General features: G+C 38.8%; 2 protein-coding genes across 3 annotated transcripts in view; both read right to left on the bottom strand.

Annotated features, from left to right (window-relative positions):
• LOC115227005 (serine/threonine-protein phosphatase 6 regulatory ankyrin repeat subunit B-like) overlaps nucleotides 1-18,312 on the bottom strand; it is a 25,624-nt gene extending 7,312 nt beyond the window's left edge. Inside the window, exons 1-3 of one of the 2 annotated variants that reach the window (XM_036498477.1) lie at nucleotides 17,799-18,312; nucleotides 4,842-4,939; nucleotides 754-908 (exon numbers count right to left, since the gene is read on the bottom strand). In XM_036498477.1, the coding sequence (XP_036354370.1) occupies nucleotides 754-908; nucleotides 4,842-4,919 (233 nt within the window). In that variant the 5' untranslated portion in view covers nucleotides 4,920-4,939; nucleotides 17,799-18,312. The remainder of the gene's footprint in view (nucleotides 1-753; nucleotides 909-4,841; nucleotides 4,940-17,798) is intronic. The other variant, XM_029797955.2, reaches the window with a different exon arrangement.
• On the bottom strand, nucleotides 14,545-14,988 carry LOC115227004. The gene has a single exon (XM_029797954.1). It carries the CDS (start codon nucleotides 14,986-14,988, stop codon nucleotides 14,545-14,547), a length of 444 nt encoding a protein of 147 aa, XP_029653814.1.
• Nucleotides 18,313-22,437: the final 4,125 nt, after the last annotated feature.

The raw sequence follows: 22,437 nt of genomic DNA, 5'->3' as shown, positions 1-22,437 counted from the left end.
ATATCACCGCGAGGAGCGACCAGTTTGATATCGTCGGCAAATAGAAGGGTGTGTTGCGTGAGGTCGTCGGGCAAGTCATTTATGAAGACTAAGAACAATAAGGGCCCAAGCACTGAACCTTGAGGCACGCCACTGCTCGCACTGGAGACTTCGGACCGCGAACCATTAACTTGGACTTGGAAGGAGCGATCTGAGAGGAAGGCACCAACCCAACGTACAATATCCGGATGGAATCTATATGCTTGAAGCTTGATTATTATCATTATCATCATCATCACCATCGTCGTCATCATCATCATCATCATCATCATTAACGTAATCATCATCGTCGTCATGATATCATAATAATATCATCACAATCATCATAATGATCATCATCATCAACGTCATCATCATCGTTATCATCACCATAATCATCATCATAATCATCATAAAAATCATCGTCATCATCTTCATCATTTTCATCATCATCCACATCATCATCATCCACATCATCATCATCGTCATCATCATCATTATAATCCTCATTATCGTTCATTATAATCGGGATTGTTATGATTGAATAATGACTAATGAATTGGATCGATGACTAAAGAGAAGCTTGTTGTTGTTGTTGTTGTTTGCTAGTCTGCTGTTGTGCTGCTGTCCCACTGCAACTACTCTGGCCTCTTTGGATATTGAACCTGTGTCTGCAATTGCAACAAATTTACAAACAAAAATACATCTGCAGATTTTACTTGATTCTCAACTTACCCAGCAACAGCCCAATGTAAAGCTGTTAAACCCCCGACGTCTTTCGCTCTCACCTCTCCTCCTGCTTCTATCAATATTTCGAGTATTCTTTTATCGATGCCCTGTATACAGGCCCACATTAGAGGAGTTTCTCCAAATGCATGAGGTCTGTTAATCTGTAATGAAGAAAGTGAGGACATGTGAAATAGAGAAATTCCATTTTTTCTCTCTCTCTCTTTCTTTTCTCACTTTCTCTCTTTCTTTCTCCTTCTCTGTCTTTCTTTCTCTTTCTCTCTCTCTTTCTTTCTCCTTCTCTGTCTTTCTTTCTCTTTCTCTCTCTCTTTCTTTTCTCACTTTCTCTCTTTCTTTCTCCTTCTCTGTCTTTCTTTCTCTTTCTCTCTCTCTTTCTTTTCTCTCTTTTCCCATTTTCCTTTCCTCTCTTTCTCTCTCCTATTTCCTTCCTCTTTCACTTTTTCTTTTTACTCTTATCTTTCTCTTTCTCTATTTTTCAATTTCCCTCCCTCTTTCATTTCTTTCTCTTTCTCTTTTACTTTTATCTCTATCTCTCTCTTTCTCTCTGTGCTTCTCTTTGCCTTTTCTATCTTTCTTCCTCTTTCTCTTTTACTTGTCTCTCTTTCTTTGATGTCCTTTCACTTTTCCTTTTTTCTCTCTTCTCCCTTTCCTCTCTCTCTCTCTTCTCTCACTCTCTCACATTTTCTTTTCTATCTTTCTCTCTCTATGTCTCTTACTCTTTGTTCTCTCTTTCTCTCTCTTTCCTACCGCTTTTTTCTCTCTCTCTTTTCTTTTATTACTTCCTCTCTCCCTCTCTTTTGTATCTTTCTTCCTCTCTCTCTATTTCCCACTCTCTTTTCTCTCCCATAATCCCCTTTTTCCCTTTCTGTCTCTTTTCTCTTTCTCTCCCTCTCCTATTCTTATCTCTCACTTTCCTTTCCCCTTTTCCCTCTTTCTTTCTCCCCCTCTCTTTTACTCTTCTCTCCTTCTCCCCCGCTCTTTTACCTTTCACTCCTGCTTTCCTTTTCTCTCTTTTTCTATTCTCTCTTCTTTATCTCTCTCTTTTTCTTTTCTCTTTCTCTCTCCCTTACTCGCTTCCTTTTATCTCTCCCTATCTTTCCTCTCTTCCTCTTTCTCTCTGTTATCTTTTTCTCTGGCAATTTTTCTCTTCTCTCTTCCTCTCGCTCTCTCAATTTCCTTTTCTCTCTTCCTCCCTCTCCTTCTCTTTCTTTCTGTCTCTTTGTCATTTCCTTGTTCTCTTCTTTCCCTCTTTTCCTTTTCTCCCTTTAAGGGACTTACTTTTTTCTTTTCTCTCCTCTCTTGCCTTCTCCCTTTCTTTCCTCTCTTTCTCCCTCTTTCTTTTCTCTCATTCTCTTTATCCCTTTTACATCTCTTTTATCCCTCTCTTTCTCATTTCTCTCTCTCTTTCAGTGTTTGTTTTTCCTCTTTCTTCCTCTCTCTCTCCCTTTTTTCTCTCTTTATTTCTCTCAGTACCTTTTTCTTCTCTTATCTTCCATTTTCTCTCTTCCTTTCCCTCTTTCTCTTTTTCTATTCTCGCTCTCTCCCTCTCTGCTTCTTTTCTCTCTCTTTTTAGTTTCTGGTTTTCCTTCTCCCTATCTCTCTTTATCTTTTCCTTTTCTCTCTCTGTCTATATTTTTCCTTTCTCTCACTCGTTTTCTTTGTCTGTTCTCTCTTTCTTTTTCTCTTACTCTCTCACTTTCTTCTTCTCTCTCTTTCTTTTCTCACTCTTTCACATTTTTCTCCTTCTTTCTCCCTCTCGTTTTCTTTTTATCCTTCTTCCTCTCTCTCACTCTTTCATTTCTCTCTTTCTTCCTCTCGTTTCTTTCTCTCTCTTTCTTTCTTTTCTCGCTCTTTCACTTTTTTCTCCTTCTTTCTCCCTCTCGTTTTCTTTTTATCCTTGTTCCTCTCTCTCACTCTTTCATTTCTCTCTTTCTTTCTCTCGTTTCTTTTTCTCTCTCTCTTTCTCTGTTTCGTTTCTCTTTTGTCTTCTCTATAGTTCTCTCTCAATTTTCCTTTCCTTTCTTCTATTCTTCTCTTCATTTTTCTCTTTCTTTTTCTTTCTCCCTTCTACTTGTTTCAGTCATGAGACTGCGGCCATGCTGGGGCTCCTCCTCGATTTTTCCTTTCATGTGTGATCCCTTTTCTGTCTAATTAGCACCAACCTATAGCTCTCTTTTGCTTCAGGGATGCAAATACACCAACACCGGTTATCATTTTGCAGTTGGGGACCCTAACGTAGATACATATGCATACACACACACACACACACAACCTCCACTAAAAAATACACTCACATCTGCTTGTCTGTATATACACATAGACACACACATACATATATATATATACGAGTTAATAACACCTGTAAGGATGTGTTTTATCTATTCCCCAAAGTGAATAGAGCCTTGTCCAGGAGAAACCAACGTCGGCAGACCTTATCCCTCGTTCATCGGATGTTTCGACCCTGAACCGTTACACCCTACCGTTGTGGGTCAACAGAGGTGGCCAATTCACTGCTCCTCAACTCCTCATGCCTTCCAGCGTTAATCTTCTCTCTTACACCAAAGCCAGCAAAAGGCTATTTCAGTTGCCTCTCCCTTCATGCGCACAGCCACCTATCCCTCCTTACCTCACATTCCAGTTGCTGTAAAAAATCCATCCCGACTGGGCAAGGAATCCCCTACAGACAACCTCAACTGGGAATATCCATACCTGCCATCCCTTCTCCCTGCATTCCTGCAGAAGTCTCTTATATCTGTCACACTTCCGTTCATGGGCCTCGTTACAACCCGTTCCCCATGTGACGTCTTTCAAATATAATAATGTTGTGGGCCTTTTCAGACCACAGGGTTGTATGGACAACCTGAGGAAACTGCAATCTCTTTCCTAAGTCTACCTTCATATCCCATGGTTGAAACCCTTGCTGCAAGCTGTGTATTGCTTTTGCTGGCTTTACTGGTTTCTCTCCCTCTTTCACGAACTAAATTGCGGCAGTTATCTTCCCTTGGTGATTATGTTTCTTACACTTTTCCTGCTCCAGGGTGTGAGCGAGTATTTGTATCTGCCTTGAGAAAGTGTCATTCTGCACCCTGCCAAGATGTGTGCCAGAGTGCCCCTTTCCCACAAAGTCTACACTGCTGGTATTCCCTCAAACCTTATCTAAGCAGGTTTGTTGGCGTCGGGAGTGTGTCATACACAGCTCCATGCAGGAAGGAGATGTGCAAAGGTTCCAGCCTCCACAGGTCATTCCATGTGAGTTTCCTCTTAGGAGATCCCATTTAGTCCATGCACCTAGAGATTCCAACTCCACAGCTCTTGATTTCCTTGTATCTTCCTCCTAGTTCAACACCGCTGTCTCGGTCATAACCTGCTTCTCCCTGGTGTCTGCTTTCTTCTGTTGTTGAAAATAGGAAGAGCCAAGTCCCTGGCGACCCCAACATGTTGCTCCAACTATGACGCGTAGCTCCAGCATGCCTTCAGCCTGCTCTATATTCCTGCAGACACTATCCCGTCTATTGACTGCCATCCTGTCATTCTAACTTCCAATATTTCAATTATGAAGTTTAAACGTCATAAAAAAATCCCCTTTGTCCATTTAGGTATCTTTCTAGATTCAATGAACACCAGTACAGTTTTATAAAGTGGGGTTTGATTCCTATGTGACACACCAGTGTTTGTATATGTGTATAAAATTCAATAAAAAATGGTGTAGCCCTTGACACCAGTAAAACCTTCAACTTTGTATGGCAAGAGGACTTCTTTATAAAGTCACCATCCATTTATCGGTTCCATCTGTCTCTCATCTCTTGGACTGAATACTTCCCGCCAGAACACCCCATTGCAGTGTGTGATGGATTTCTTTCTCACTCACATTCCATCAATTCTGTCATGTCTCAATGTTTGGTTAAACATTTATTAAAATGTCGATGATGAGGATTAGAGAAAAGAGGTGAAGAAAGAAATGAAATATCATGGACAAATATATGTGGCTACTTTTCATGTTGTGTATAAAACATTTCATATTGTGTATAAAATAATAAACAGTCAAATTTGAGAAGGCAATAAACAGAACAACTTACTATTGTTGGATACCTTCTTATTACATTTCTAACCCCTTCAATGTCACCATTCATAATTTTCTGCATGATATCCGCCATGTCTTTTGAATAAAATCAGTCAAAAAAGAAAGAAAGCAAATCAGTTTTTAAAAACTTATAAAATGAGTTAAACAACAATAAACAGAAGTTGATGGTTCTAAAATATTGCAAAAGATAACATTGATATTGTAAACTTCAGTTTATCTAAAGTATTATTCATAGCTGAATGTTCTTCTTGACACTAATAAACCTAACAACAGTCATTGTGTTGTGTCTTTAGGTTAGCTACATTCCTCTGCTTACATCTTAAGCTATAAATCTGTGGATCATACCCCAGCTAGGGGGGGGGGCACTTTATGTAAAAAACAAGTTGATTCTCTAAAGACAGGTTGATTTAGGAAAACTAGTAAAAGAATCAATGACACAGAGTTTGTACAATAAAACCTCCTGTATTGATCTTTGATTTGATCTCATCTACTTTGCAAATATTTCGACAGACTCTATCAACAAGTGCTTACTTTATAAACTTTTGCAAATATCTTTATGACTATTTCACAATTATTTAATAAATTTCCATTATGTATATATATATATATATATATATATATATATATATATATATATACTAACATCATCATCATCACCACATACCGTCCACCGTCCACCTTCCATGCATTCATGAGCAAGATGGACGACAGGAGCCGTCCAGGTAGAATAAAGCTACCCTGGGCTACTGTCTATTTTATCAGGTATGTTGCTGCTGGATGCCCTTCCAAACGCCAACCACCAGTTTTGTCCCACTGTATGACACCTTGGCCAAGTACCTTCTTCTAAATCCCATGGCTGATCAAGGCTTCTGAGTGGATTAAATAGAGATAATCTAAGAGAAGCCCATCGTACACCGCTGGACAAAATTTGAGGACCAGTGAAAAAACTGCCAAAATGAAGTGTTTGTGTGTTTGTGTGAGTGTACGTATGCATATGCTTATATATATATATATATACATCGATCATGTGACTACATGATTATATATATATATGTGTGTGTGTGTGTGTGTGTGTGAGTGTATGTGTGCGTATCTATACCCTCAGCACATCCTTCAGTGAGGTGAATGTTCTCCATCCTGCTCTTATGCTTCGCAACATCTCATTCTCCATCTCTCGCCTCTAGTCACTTCTTGACCGAGATAGACATAGCTGTCCACCTCTTCTATTTCGTCGCTTCTGACTGCTAGCTGTCCGATCAATACGCCTTCAGACCATATGTTCTTGGTTTTCTTACAGTTGATCTTCAAGCCGAGTGCCGAACCTCTGGAATCGAGTTCGTCCAGCATGGTCTACAGGTGATCAGTTCTCTCCGCTGTCAGCGTTATGTTGTCAGCGAAAGTTAAAACTTAGACAAGGCAATTGGCACCAATCTCTTCAACAGCACAGTCTTTCCTGGAATGCTATACACATGTTAGACTTGGGCCTTGAAGAAGAGGGAAAATGTGTGTGTGTGTGTGTGTGTTTACTTAAGGTTGGAATTTAAAACTATTTCTTGTGAAGAGTATCGACTTGTAACCTTTAACTAAGATCTTAATACATAAGCATTACGAAAGATGTTTTATGAATACATTTGTGTACACTACACGCCGAGACAAAGGCCAGAGGACTGCTAGTATATATTATACACACACACATACATACATACGCATAGCAGACTTAATAACATAGGCTAAGAGAAGAATAAGAGAGGGAGGAAATGGAGGAAGCGGAGGCATTGAAATAAACACTGGGTTTACAATTTGAAGTTCGGAAGTGTGGAAGTTGTAAAGATAATTTATGGACAGGTCAGAAAGAAAGCTAAAACAGCAAAAGGAGTGGGAGGGAGTTACAGTTACAGACACTAAATACATGAAACTTGACTTTATCACTTTTACACACACACACACACACACACACACACAATATTTATATTCATTTTTAAAAAATCTTTTACTTGTTTCAGGCATTTGATAGCGACCATTCTGTAGCACCACCTTGAAGGGTTCTAGTTGAACAAATCAACCCCCGGACATTTTTTCAGCCAAGTATTTATTCTATCGGTATCCTTAAACGAACCGCTAAATTATGGGGATGTAAACACACCAACAACGGTTGTCAATCGATGAGGAAGAGTACAAATAAACACACACGTATATATAAATATGTGACAGGTTTCTTTCACTTCCCATCTACCAAATTCAATCTCAAGGCTTCAAGGGATTGAACGCAGAACCATGTGTTGGGGAAGCAAGCTTCTTACCACACAGCCATTCCTGTGACTATATACACAGATATATACATATATGAATTTTGTAGTGTCCAGGGAGTCATTATGCCAATATCATTAACACACGCACTGGTTCCATTCCACTTCTTTATTGTTTGTCAATATTAAATTCATTTGTTTTCAAAATATTTTCTTTTCTAAGATGAACATAATTTTTGCACAATTCATCGATGAACGAAATGTAAAGAAATATACAGGCATGAACACACATTTACCAACTCACACACACACACACACACAAGCACATGCATTGGTGTATATAAATATGTATGCCTATGTATGAGTGTATACACATACATACACATACGTACATATAGATGTATAATGATAAATGAAAATTTATTGAACCGATTTTTATGAAGTTTGGTAAACGAATGAAATAAAGTCACGTGATTGAATTTAGAAACAACAAAAATGAATTGCATGTTACGGGATTTATTGTGGATTTTTTAAAGATATTTTACTTCAGAACATTCAGGCGCAGGAGTGGCTGTGTGGTAAGTAGCTTGCTAACCAACCACATGGTTCCGGGTTCAGTCCCACTGCGTGGCATCTGTCTTCTGCTATAGCCCCGGGCCGACGAATGCCTTGTGAGTGGATTTGGTAGACAGAAACTGAAAGAAGCCTGTCGTATATATGTATGTATATATGTATATATATGTATATATGTGTATGTGTGTGTGTTTGTCCCCCTAGCATTACGTCCCTGTCACTTAGCGGTTCGGCAAAAGAGACCGATAGAATAAGTACTGGGCTTACAAAGAATAAGTCCCGGGGTCGAGCTGCTCGACTAAAGGCGGTGCTCCAGCATGGCCGCAGTCAAATGACTCAAACAAGTAAAAGAGTAAAGAGAGCAAAGAGAGTATGATGCGTAGAAGACAACATAATATTTTTCAATCATCTGGAGCTCAAAGCTCCCGAAGTTGAAGGTCTATGGAGACACGAGAAGAAAGGCAGGACAGGCACGGAGACAAAGAAATGTCGTAGAGACACAACAGCAACAGGAAGTAAAACATCAGTTTCAAACAACCAGGCAAGCCTGCTGGAGGGAACAAGAGGCACCAGAGGGAAACGACAGAGGCTGGAGTCCGAAGCCATTAGAAAAGCCAGCTTAACAGAATATATGTTAACAGAACAACTTCAAAGTAACGCAGATAAAAAATGCCTGCTCCAGAGAAGAGGAAACATCAAAGTAACGACAAGTCAGGTTGGAATTTAAAACTTTATCTTTTGGAGAGGAGCGACTAGTAACCTTTAACTAAGATCTTAATACATAAGCATTACGATAGATGTTTTATGAATACTTTTGTGTAGAGTACACACTGGGTCAAAGGTCGGGTGAGCGCTTGTACATATTATAAATACACAAATTTGGTGATTTGTTTAGTCTACTTCTTTTCCCCAAGAGCTTCATGCATTAGTGAACAGTCAACAGCGTTGGAGACCATGGAGATTAAATTTCTGAATATTTGAAAAGAGTTTCCTGTATCATTGTAATTTTTGGTGGATATCAAAATGCCGACATCACGACTGATGCTCAATGCTCTGTGAATACTGTAAAGGCTGTGAGATGTGACACACGCATGAGACTGCGAATCTGTAGCTACTGGGAAGGGACATAGTAGGAGTTCTGATTGTGTCTGCACCACACCACAATTCATTGCCACATCGTTGAGCAGGTAGTGAGTTACGCTCTACACAGACAGCTTTGTGAAACTGCTGCAGACTGGGATCAAACTCTGGCTGGAGAGGATTGCCATTGGAAGGTCATATGTGTGGCAGCAAGATTCATCTCTTCGTCATACCGCTGGAAGGAACCAGACGTGATTGTTGGAGATTTTCTACGACTGCCCCAGCCCGAATTTCTGGTCTTCTAATTCCCCTGATTGTAATACCCTGGATTACTATGTGAGGGGCGCAATTGAGAAAGATACCAACCACTCTTCCTGCAGCACTAAGTCCAAGCTGATGACCAAGATCAAAGAGGGGTTCGAAAATCTCCCCAAGGACACAGTGAGGAACGCATATGCCAGGCTTTGAAGATGTGTTGAGGCTGTGGTGGAAGTGAAGGGCAGATAATTTCAGGAAACCTTTATCTCTCAGCCAAAACCTAGTTTTGACAGGTTTTGAATTTTTAAAACGCTTATTTTTGGATGTGATGAGGAGTTTTATTTTCCTTTTGTGAAAACTGTCAAATGTATTCTTGTGTTCTTTTTACTTGTTTCAGTCATTTGTCTGCGGCCATGCAGGAGCACCACTATTAGGCGAGCAAATCGACCCCACGATATATTCTTTGTAAACCTATTACTTATTCTCTGTCTCTTTCCCGAACCGCTAAATTAGAGGGATGTAAACACACCAGCATCGGTTGTCAAGCGATATTGGCAGGGGGATAAACACAGATACACAAACACTAACGCACACTTACACACACATACTACACACACACACACAAACGCACACACACACACGCACACACACACACACACATATATAAATAAATATGGCGGACTTCTTTCAGTTTTCGTCTACCAAATCCAGTCAGAAGGCTTTGGTTGGCCCGAGACTATAGTAGAAAACACTTGCCGAAGGTGCCACGTAGTGGAACCCAGATCCATTTGGTTGCTAAGCAAGCTTCTTATCACACACACGCATTTCTGTGTGTGTGTGTGTGTGTGTGTGTCCAAAATGGGTTTTTATTCATGTTTGTTGCAGCTCTAGTTGCGATCTCTCAACTATATAGAAGCCGTCAGTTTATCGAAATTTCCTTGGAAAATTGATTTGGGAAAAAAGTGTACAAATCTCGATGCCAACACATTGTTACTGTTTCTTATTGTACACTGTCCTCTTTTGTTCTACAAAAACCTGCCACACACTGCTTGACGCTTACAGACCTGGATCTTATTCCTTTATATAGAGCGGGATACTGACACAAACACACACACACACACACATATTACACACGTTCGTAGGCACAAGAGTAACTGTGGCAAGAAGCAATTATCTTCTGTTATAGCCGTCAGCTGACCAAAGCCTTATAAGTTGTGTATGGTCAGTGCATCTCCGACCGGGTCGATCAATTTGCTCAATAGAGTAGTGTTGTTCGTATACGCCAGGTTGGTAAAATGGTTAAGTCTCGAAGGCACCACCAGATACTTTCTTACAGACCTTGGCCATCAGACAATCGATGACACAGTTGAAAAGGTCAGGGGTGGCCTTTCAATCTTTTTGATCCCCTGTTAATGGAGAACCAGTCAGAATCCTTGCCGTTCACCCGCACGCAGCACTCGGTACTGCTATACACCTGTTGGAACAGGGTGATGGTCTTGGGAGGCGCGTCGACAAGCTTGAGAACTTTCGATGACTGGTTGGGACACTCATATTTAAGTTGCAAGTGAATCTCGTCACCAAGAACCATCCCCGCCATGATTCCTCCTGTCTCCATGATCCTAACATCGCGCCTCAATATTCGCGGGTTCTTTGATCAATCGCTTCATTACCCTGGCTGACAATGAGACTGTCAACTGAGAGATCTTCAAATCAAATGTCAACCAGTCTGCACATTATTTCCTGGTAAACACAATACTTCTTCCGAAGGATCTTGAAGGTAATCAATTACCACCGGGAGGCCCGAATGCGTGGCGACATGAATGAGTACAGCAGGATCGACCCGAAATGCAGCAATGCCCGTCTCAGATAAAAGAGGGAAATTCTGGGCAGAAGAAGCCGAACGTCTGGAGGCAGCATCAAAGAGCGACGACATACACCAGGTGTTGAACATGCTCCAAAGAGCCTGTGCTTGTCTCCAGTTCAAGACAGCACAGGTGAAGGATACCAATGACAACGCCGTAGTCAAGGAAACCACCTGCTTCAAACGCTGGAAGGAGAGCTTTAGCCTTCTTCTTCATCACCCAACTGTTCCCATCCATCGCAGCCTAACCGTCGCTATAGACTCATCCGCAACCACATCACTTACAGGTTGTGTCCTATCACCCCGACGTGGTCAGGGCCACCCTGAAGAAGCTCAACAACAGCAAAACCCTTGGAATCTACACTATCACTGCAGAGATTTTGAAGGCGGGCGATAAATCATGATTCAGTGACCATCCCACATCATCCACCAGCACCAGTGTGTCTTTCTGTCTGTCTGTCTATCTATCTGTCTGTTTGTCTATGTATCTATCTGTCTGTATGTCTGCCTGAATTCTAACTGTCTTTCTAAATCTGTTTGTGTGTGTGGTGTGTGTGTGTGTGTGTGTGTGTGTGTGTGTGTGTGTATGTGCACATTTCAGCGTTTGTGTGTATCGCAACATCCACTTCGTAGCCGGTGGTGGTCCATTTTCCTCGACATAACTTAGCGGCTCTGCATTGATAGAATAAGTATCAGGCTAAACAAATAAGTCCTGGGGTCTATTCACCATTCGACTAAAATCTTTCCAGACGATGCCCAAGCATGGCCATAGTCGACTGACACAAGTATGTATACCTCCTTGCGACGATGTAAACTTTCATTTAATCAAGATATTTTTGGCCTTGAAAAGCAGCCTCCAGTATACAACAATCTCGGTTATTTACCATTTCCAAGGTTCTGCTTGCTATGAAACATATGTAACCCGGATCCTATCGACTCCATTCCTTAACTCTTGTATTCTAATTCTCACACCGGGCAACCCTAATCGCCTTCCGAGAAATAGGAAAAGTAATTTTTTTCAACGTATCGAACTTCGATACGTAAAAACACCGAAACTTCCGCTTCAATAACGCACTATTGTCTTTGATCGTTTTCCCTACACCTCGATCAATGGATTTTATATATCACCTTACACACACACACACACACACACACACACACACACATATATATATATATATATATATATCTGTGATAGACGTTGAGAAACCAACTAAGTGATAGTATCTGTCCAATATACTGCTTGTAGCGTACGCAATTATTCTTATCCAAGTGCTAGTTCCAAGTGTATGTGTGTATATATAAACATATATAGGTATATGTATGAGCATGTATATATATTATATATATATTTTGTATATATGAGAGGCTATGCAAGAAGCCATGTGCTTCTGGGTGTTTACACACATATGTATCCAAAGGTCTGGAAATGGATATATACGTGTGTGCGCATGTGTGGTGATAAGGGTGTGTGTATGAGCGAGTTTGGATATGCATGTATATAATTATGTACACACATGTATATGGGTGTGAATGTATATCTGGTTAGTGGTAGTATAGGTGCATCTGTGGTTCTGTAGTTATATGTATGTATGCTTGCATGGGCTGAGTATAGACAGGTATAGATAGGAATACCCCATCGCTTTTTGTCTACCAAGGGTATGTTATTCCATACTCCTATTAGGAATATTCTACATAAACCTAACTTATGCACTGGGTCTAAGAACCCGTCTCTTATGAAACTTTACGAAAAACACACGCCTGACTAGTTTCTCATAGATGCTAGCATTTAGTAATTGAAAGGCACCCAAGCAATGAACAGAAAAAATAATAATAATAATAATAATAATAATAATAATAATAATAATAATAATAATAATAATTGGTGATGGTGTCACAATAAAAACACTGGTAATTGCGCAACCTGATAATCGCTACCTCATATATGTTACAATGAAAAAACAAAATATTGTGAATAACGGTGGTAATGAAACTGAAGCCGGTAAGGCTCAGAGATTCTGGTCCGGCTCCAGCCCGCCCATATCCAGAAAGGGACTACCACACACGGCGTAGATGGAGGAAGCAAATTAATGCTGTGGTCATGGAGTGTTAGTACCTGAGCAGCGCGGTAGATGAAAATGGTGCTCAAACTAGGGGTTACTCATAATGTATGTATGATCCTGGGAGAGAAAAGGGATTGATTCAACTCCCGGAAAAGAGTATATGTGGTCAAGCTAGAGCAATAAGAATAAACTTGTTGGTTAAAAGACGGGTCATGGAATATAGTAGCAGAGATAACAAGGAAAATACAGTTCTTAATAATAAGAGTAAATTCATAGCACAGGAAAGGAGCAGTGGTAGTCTACTTGATTAGAGACATATAGACGATCTAAAAGAAGACAATAAAACTAATGGCGACATGACAGATGAACAGATCTACGACAGAATGAAGGTAAGACTACAGGAGAATGATATAGCGACATTATTTGCTAAAAAGGTTGATCGATGGAAATTGAACCAAGAAACGAAAAATGTCAATGAAATTCAGAAATACATCAAAACAAACAACATCACAGAATAAAATAATTTGATCAACGCAGCAAGTATTGTTGTAGCAGAAAACTTGGGCGTTGATGTCAAGAAAAAAACAACATAATGGGAATGGCAAAAGAAAAGATCCATGGTGGTAAAGAAGAACACAGGAAGGGTCAGACATGCTCTCGAAGGAAATCTCTGTGGTAGACCGAAAAGAGAAAGGAGGCCTCAAAGAAAACAAAAATACAGGGCGATTTAAAGAAAGTATAATATTGAAAGAAATGGCCTGAAAGTAGTAATCGAGGGACTGAAACAGCGCCTCGTTGCAAAGAAAGCAAAGATGGTAAGATACGACCAAAGAATTTGGATAGTAGTCTGTCTAAAACAAGCAGAACTAGTCATTTCAGTTAAGGAAGTGAAGGAAATCAGCAAAAAAAAATGAGCAACTGGAAGGCCCCGGGACCAAGGCTACTGGATCAAAAAATTTGGTGAATGTCATGCACGAATAGCTGCGAAACTCAACACCTTGTTAAATGCCGACCAAGTAATATCAGAGAGGTTGGCATTGGGTAGGACAGCGCTGTGCCTGAAAAAAACATGGAAAAAGGCAATACGGTAGACAATTACAGGCCGATATCCTGTTTGCCACTTATGTGGAAATGATTGACTGGAATACTCGCAATGTCCGAACATCTGGAAAAAAGGGAGTCCTGCCACATGAGCAGAAAGGTTGCAAGCGTAAGTGCAGAAGTACCAAGGATCAATTCCTGATAGACTAAAGTGTACTTAGAGACTGCAGGAGGAGGAAAACTAGTCATGGTAGTATTTCTGATTATTGTGGGTTAGTGAAACCGTGCAGTATCCCTTGGATTCCGCAGAAAGTGATGCAGAAGCCATACCAATGACGCTCTTCAATTTGACCGTGATAATGTCGAGTGTGTTCTCTAGCTTCTCACTAATGAAGCTCTTGTCAGTGCTACCGCTATCAATTAATGCTTCGGCTTTATAGCTATTGTTCAGTATAACCTTGGAGGTTACTCGGAAGTGTGAACCTGCTGATGCTGATACTGCCATTGGCAAATAATTTTTACCATCATCCTATGTTACAGTTGCTGCGGTGCTCCTACATAGTTTTCCAAAATGCCCTATTTTGGGCATTTGTGACAGACTGCTTTCTGCGCAGAGCAGTGAGTCCGCGGGTGTCTGGAATAGCCACAAAGCCAACATTGACAGGGGTCTCCTCCCTGCTTTGGGGAATTTATTGGCTTAGCTACAATGGATGCAGTTGGACTGAATTTGGCACCCTCAGAGTTTAGAAAGACACAGGAACTCTGTTGCGCCACATCTAGGGAACGTGCTTGATCATAAGCTGTACTGAGGTCGACACTTTTGTTTTCTAATAGTCTTTGTCGTATTTGATTCGAAGTGAGCCCATTTATAAACACATCTCGAATCATTTCAGACCGGTACTGCTCAGCACTCACTGCAACAAAGTCACAGTCTTTCGCTAATATTTTGAGTTCATTTAAGAACTGGTCTAGAGATTCCCCTAGTTTCTGTTTCCTTGTGGCTAAAAGATGGCGTGCCATTACGATGTTCTTTGGTTTAATGTACACACTCTTTAGTGTATTCAGAGCTTCTTCGTAGTTCTTAGCTTCACTGATGAATTCGTATACGTTCGGTTCCACATAATTAACCAAAAGATTGCGTTTATCGATAACCCTACCTTCCTGCCCTGGTAGTGAGTCTATAAAGTTGGTGAAAGTTCTCAACCAGTGATTAAAAACTTTATCAGCATTTATAGAATTTCAGTTTGTATTCAGTCTGTCAGATTTCAAGTATCTTTCCATATCGTTCGCGTCTTTTCGCAAGTTTCTTTCTGCAACGTTTCCCAGTTGTGTATTTTCAAAAATTAGTTTCTTTAATTGTAATGTATAACCAGTAAATCCTGGTTCAAAGAAACTAATTTTTAGTCATGGGCCTGTACCTTATTCCGAAAGGCCGTTCTCTGTTTTCCTCTTCCTGTCAAATGCGTATGCTCTTTATATCAACGTTGTTTGCATAATATTCTACATCTTACTAGTATCAGTTTAGACGCTGAGAATTTCGACCCCAGTATGCAACTGGTACTTAATTTATCGACCACGGCAGGATGAAAGGCAAAGTTGACCTCGGCTGAATTTAAACTCAGAATGTAAAGACAAACGAAATATCGCTAAGCATTTCGCCCGACGTGCTAACGTTTCTGCCTGCTCGCCGCCCTCTGCTGTTAATGATATTAATAAGGTAATAATAAGGTGGCTAGCAAGTTCACACGGTTACTGGCACATTATAAGCTAAATTTAGATTCAGTAGGGTATATAATACCACTTGCTAAAATCAGAGCCAAAGCTCCAAAACCATCGGAATCTCACAATATATATGTATTGTGGTATTTCGGTCATTTTTGCCAAATAAACATATGCTCTATATATTCGTTCTCTTTACTCGTTTATTAATGTTCTTATTTTAACTCATGTCCATTGTCAGGAAATCCTTCGTCACATATCTGTGGCGTCTTCAGCGACACTTTCCGTCCCCCTGTGTGCTCCTTTTCTGCTCACTCCGTGGAGTGAAGAACGAATAAATAGTTCGATTGTTTAATTAGCCCCTAAAATATAATAATGACCGTCCCGAAATACAACAATACCTGTTTCAAACTCATGGTTTCAAACCAGGAATCTTGCAACACATGTTCATATATATATATATATATATATATATATATATTAATAATAAAATATTAGGGAATAAATCCAAACTTACAGGGAAAAATCAGATTTAGGATTAAATCCAATTTTATAGTATAAATATATATTATATTAATTTAGAGATAAAACCACTATTAGGCAAATCAAACAATGAAAAACATAAGCCAATACATAAAATTAATTAATTTATATTATAATAAAAATATATCAAAAGTATTAAAAGTATAATAAAAGATAGTGAGAATCAGAATCGAAATCGATCAATGGAAATTGCAGCTGAGATACCAGTGCCGGTGGCACGTAAGAGAACCATCCGAATGTGGCCGTTGCCAGCGCCACCCCGACTGGCCTCGTTATATTTTATTAAACTTTTAATACTTTTGATATATTTTTAAAATAATATAAATTAATTAATTTTATGTATTGGCTTATGTTTTTCATTGTTTGATTTGCCTAATAGTGGTTTTATCTCTAATTTAATAGGAGTGGCTGTGTGGTAAGTCTTGTCTACCTGCCACATGGTTCCGGGTTCAGTCCCTGCGTGGCATCTTGGGCAAGTGTCTTCTATCTACTATGTAGCCCCGGGCCGACCAAAGCCTTGTGAGTGGATTTGGTAGACGAAACTGAAAGAAGCCTGTCGTATATATATATATATATATGTATGTATGTGTGTGTTTGTGTTTGTCCCCCTAGCATTGCTTGACACCGATGCTGGTGTGCTTATGTCCCCTTTTTACTTAGCGGTTCGGCAAAGAGACCGATAGAATAAGTACTAAAAGGCGGTGCTCCACATGGCCGCAGTCAAATGACTGAAACAAGTAAAAGAGAAAAGAGTAAAAGAGAATATAATATATATTAAATTAGAGATAAATTGCATTGGGTAGGATTAGTAAAATTTTTGGTAGAAATGACTAATGTCCCTTAATTATATATATATATATATATATATCATATAATTAAGGGCTAAAGAAGATTATTCTAAAGCCAATACACTGATTTATCCACTTATATTCCGAAATTGATTCAATATAGAGATAACGAAATTAAAATTTTCTAGAGGTTAGTTGCCCGTTTTCAGTTTCAATTTTCCTGTAGCAAGTGGATTATAAGTGGATAAATCAGTGTATTGGCTTTAGAATAATCTTCTTTAGCCCTTAATTATATGATGTTTATACTTCAACCGTAAAGGTTTTTTTAATATACTGCCACGCTTTCTGATGGATTCCTTTTCTGTAGAGAAAGGGACTCCATCCTATATTGTTAGTAGTATATATATATATATATATATATATATATATACAGTTTGGCGATCTCGGTTGGGACAAATGCTACTACCGTTTAGCCCCAGGAGACAACATCTCCTGCTGGCTAAACGTCACACAAACTGTCCTTATATTTTCGAAAATACTGTGTAATTAGATGAATATTGTGACTAAATTCCATCAAATAGCTTTTCCACAGATATAAGCAAACTATACCTTATATTATATCCTGGAAATATTAATGATATATAAAATACTCTCTGAAAATAAATCGAATTTCCATATAAAAGTATGTCTGCGTTGGAAATTGTTATAATGAAACTTTGACAATATTAAAGAGTAAGAAAATATTGTGTTAATTAAAAGCAATAGAAGAATAATATCTACCTGAATAATTAATTTCTTTCAGTTGGAATCTGAAGAGTTTTTTTGTCAGGAATATCTTCCACGTTCAGTGAGTTCAAAGAACAGCAAACGAATAAAGAAATGTGTTGAATTTTGTCTATTTATATTGATGTTATGAGACTTGGAGACGTTAAATTTTGAGATAAGAGTTTGTGTGTGCGTGTGTCTATTTCGAGATAAGAATATTATGTGCATATGTGAGTCTACGAATGTATGTATATGTGTCTATGCATGTGCGTGTGTGTGTGTTGTGTGTAATGTAAACCCTACACATAACCCGTTCTGTTATCTAATCACTTCGACAAATGCTAAATCCTGACAACAGTTATAGCAGTAAACATTCTGTGTGTGTGTCTGTGTATTATATCTATATGTGTGCACGCATATATTTATGTATATGTGTGTTTCTAGGTGTGCCATGTTCTCACTGCAGGTAAATAAAGGAAAATACTTGGATACGCACATACACACACATATTTATATGTACATATGCATATACCATATATGTATTGTATAGCATAATACACGTGTATATATATATATTATATATACATATATATTATATATACACACACACATATATATGTATATATGTATGTATGTATATATACTTATATATATTTATATACAGGCGCAGGAGTGTCTGTGTGGTACGTAGCTTACTTAGGAAGCACATGGTTCCTGGTTCAGTCCCACTGCGTGACACCTTGGGCAAGTGTCTTCTACTACAACCTCTGTCTGACCAAAAACTTCTGAGTGGATTTGGTAGATGGAAACTGAAAGAAAACTGTCGTATATATATATATATATATATATATATATATATATATATATATATATATATATACGGCAGGTTTCTTTCAGTTTCCATTCAAATCCACTCACATATATATATATATATATAAGCGTGTGTGTGTGTGAGTGTGTGTGTCTGTGTGTGTGTGTGAGTGTGCATGTGTGTGTGTATGTTTGTGTGTCTATATTTGTCCTCCCAACATCGTGTGGAAACCGATGTTCGTGGGTCCTGGTAACATAGCGGTTCGTCAAAAGACACCCATAGAATAAGTACTAGGCTTACAAATAGTAAGTTCTGGGGTCGATTTGTTCGACTGAAGGCGGTGCTCCAGCATGGCTGCAGTCAAATGACTGAAACAAATAAAAGAATAATAGAATACATACACACACACACGTACATGCATATATATGTGTGTATGCATATATATATATTTACGTGTATGTGTGTGTATATATATATATATATACTAATACTTTGAGGGAATATTATTCCTAACTTACAGGGGAAAATTCAATTTAGAAGTACTAAATCAAATTTCACAAAATATAATTTAATATAATATAATATAATATAATTAATATATATATCTAATATATATATATATATATATATTATATATATATATATATTATATATATATATATATATATATATAAATAGGCGCAGGAGTGGCTGTGTGGTAAGTAGCTTGCTTACCAACCACATGGTTCCGGGTTCATTCCCACTGCGTGGAACCTTGGGCAAGTGTCTTCTACTATAGCCTCGGGCCGACCAAAGCCTTGTGAGTGGATTTGGTAGACGGAAACTGGAAGAAGCCCGTCTTATATATGTATATATATGTATGTATGTATATGTTTGTGTGTCTGTTTTTGTCACTCCACCATTGCTTGACAACCGATGGTGGTGTGTTTACGTCCCGTATCTTAGCGGTTCAGCAAAAGAGACCGATAGAATAAGTACTGGGCTTACAAAGAATAAGTCCCGGGGTCGAATTGCTCGACTAAAGGCGATGCTCCAGCATGGCCGCAGTCAAATGACTGAAACAAGTAAAAGAGTAAAAGAGTATATATATATAATATATATATATATTATATATATATATATATATATATATATACATATATATATGTTTGTATGTATGTATGCATGTAAGTCGACCACAATATACAATTTAATTTAGATTGGTTGATTCTCTCAATTTCGATCCCTTTTGATAAAGACAAGGAATTCTGTCTTCTCAGTAATGCAGAACTATTATTTATTTTTTCTAGAACTTCCCTTGTACACTCGGTTATAGACCGTGTATACCGATGTTGGTAGTGTGTTTATATATGTGCACGTGTGCCTTTCTTTATATACATATATATATACATACCTATACATGTCTATGTATGTATATAAATTTATATGGTATTTGAGTGTATATACATATATACATATTTACATACACACACACATAGGTAGATAGATAGATAGATGTCGGAAGGTAGATACATAAATAAATTCATGTGAATACATATATATATATATATGCTCCACACAAAGGGTTTCATTCAGTTTCTATCTACCAATCGGCACAGACGGCTGTAGTTGGCCACAACTATAATGGAAGAGAATTGCCAAATGTGGGGTTGAACCAGGAATCATTTGGTTGTGAAACAAACTTCTTACCACACCGACACATTTAGAAGCACATAATCGTTGATCGAGCAGACATGATCACAAGCATTCCATCCACGACCATCTTGATGATTTACATGCATTTAGAATTACACTATGTAATCTGTCATACGATATATGACTAAGGTGAGATTTGGGCTAAAATTTGGCTGCTATTTCTTGTAGATCAAATGAACCCCACAAATCCAATCGTTACATGCTTCTGTGTATGTTTGTGTGTGTGCATGTATGCCCATGTATGTGTGTGTGTGTTTTGTGTGTGTGTGTGTGTGTGTGTATGTGTGTGTGTGTTCCGTGTGTGTGTCCTGTTCTGCTTGTAAGTAAAGCCTTTTGTCAGCGTTGTAAATTTAATCTCGTATTTTATCTGGAAATTAGGTCGAGTGTTTATGACATTCCTCTTGTGTTGCATGGCTGCCATGGTATATACAAGCGGGGAAGGCCATTGCCGCTCCTAACAGAAGTCATTATGTAAATAATGTCAGTAGAAAGAAGATAAGATAATTCAATATTTGAAGTGGTGTGCAAAGTTGTTTGAATGTCAGTGGCTTATTTGGTCCACGTGAGTTCAATTCTTGTAAAGCATTGTGTCCTTGAGTAAGACTCTTTATTTCCCGTTGCTCAGTTCAATCTGCTGGTAAAAATAAGTAGTACCTGTATTTCAAAGGGCCAGCCTTGTCCCACTCTGTGTCACGCTGATTCTCCCGCAGAATTACGTTAATTGTACACGTTTCTGTGGAGTGTTCGGCCCCTTGGACAATAATTTCACGAGGAGGCTGTTCCGTCGATCGGACACCTTGGAACCTTTGTTATTGTAACTAACTGAGTGTCACTGATATATATAACAAACAACAAATGCACTACGGAGGAAACAACTACCAACACAATATACCTGAGGAACTAAGACGTAACACTAGGTTCAACAACAGACTCCAGAACAGAGCACCACAAACTCACTCTGACAATTATAACAACATGAGACAGATAAATAATAGCTTTGAACATAACTACAACCAACCATTTTTTAGACCCCACACACAGGAACAGGGACACAACGATGGCAAAGGACAAACAAAAGAAATCTCAGGTAATTAAGATAATCAATCAATAGCAGGGCCAGCATGTGAAACTCACCGCCTCAGCAATTTCTTAGACACACTTCTTAAACCTTTCCTAAAACACATCAAAAGCTACGTAAGAGACGATATAGATATGCTCAACCACCTCCCTAAAACAGTCAATGAGAAAACCCTTCTAGTATCATTCATCCCTCACAACCTAGGAATAGAAGCGATCACCTTCTGGCTGAATAACTACCCCTTTGAACTCCCAACTCGCATAAACAAAGACCTTATAATAGAAGGACTTAGATTCATTTTAGAGAACAATTATTTTATTTTTGACAATGATTTCTACAGGCAAAGATCGGGAACAGCGATGGGCACGCGTACTGCACCATCTTTTGCCAACCTAGTGATGGGATACCTCGAGAAATACTATACCGGATGACACTCGAGAAATATGGAACACCTTCGCCACCTATATCCATAACAACTGGAAAAGATACCTCGATGACTGTTTCATCATCTGGGACAAAGGCATAGAGAAACTTGAGGAATTTAAAATTCTATTAATGGAATAAATGACAATATACAATTCACGATGGACCACAACGAAAAAGAATTACCATTTTTAGACATCCTCATTAAGAAAACCGGCAACAAGAGACAGATATCTACTATAAACCGACAGACTCTAAACAGTACCTACTCTTTGATTCATGCCACCCACGACACACTAGAATGAATGTCCCTTTTTGTTTAGCTAGAAGGATTTGCACCATAATATCAGACACAAACACCCGACACACACGTCTCCAGGAACTTAGAACCACACTCACAAATAGAAACTATCCACAGCCCCTAATAGACAGTGCAATCCACGGGTACTTAAATTAAGTATAGAAGACCTGAGACAAACAAAACCAAAAAAGAAAGAACAATTAAAACCCTTCCCTACATCTCTACACACAACCCACTCAACAATGAGGCCTTCAACACCATACTACAAAGCACAGCCCTACTAAAGGGAGACCCAAGATGAACAGATCCTCGAAACACACACCATCATTAAAAGTAAACGGCAACC

This window comes from Octopus sinensis, unplaced genomic scaffold, assembly GCF_006345805.1.
Source record: "Octopus sinensis unplaced genomic scaffold, ASM634580v1 Contig01196, whole genome shotgun sequence".
Taxonomy (NCBI): domain Eukaryota; kingdom Metazoa; phylum Mollusca; class Cephalopoda; order Octopoda; family Octopodidae; genus Octopus; species Octopus sinensis.
This window is presented reverse-complemented; position numbering and strand designations above follow the sequence as displayed.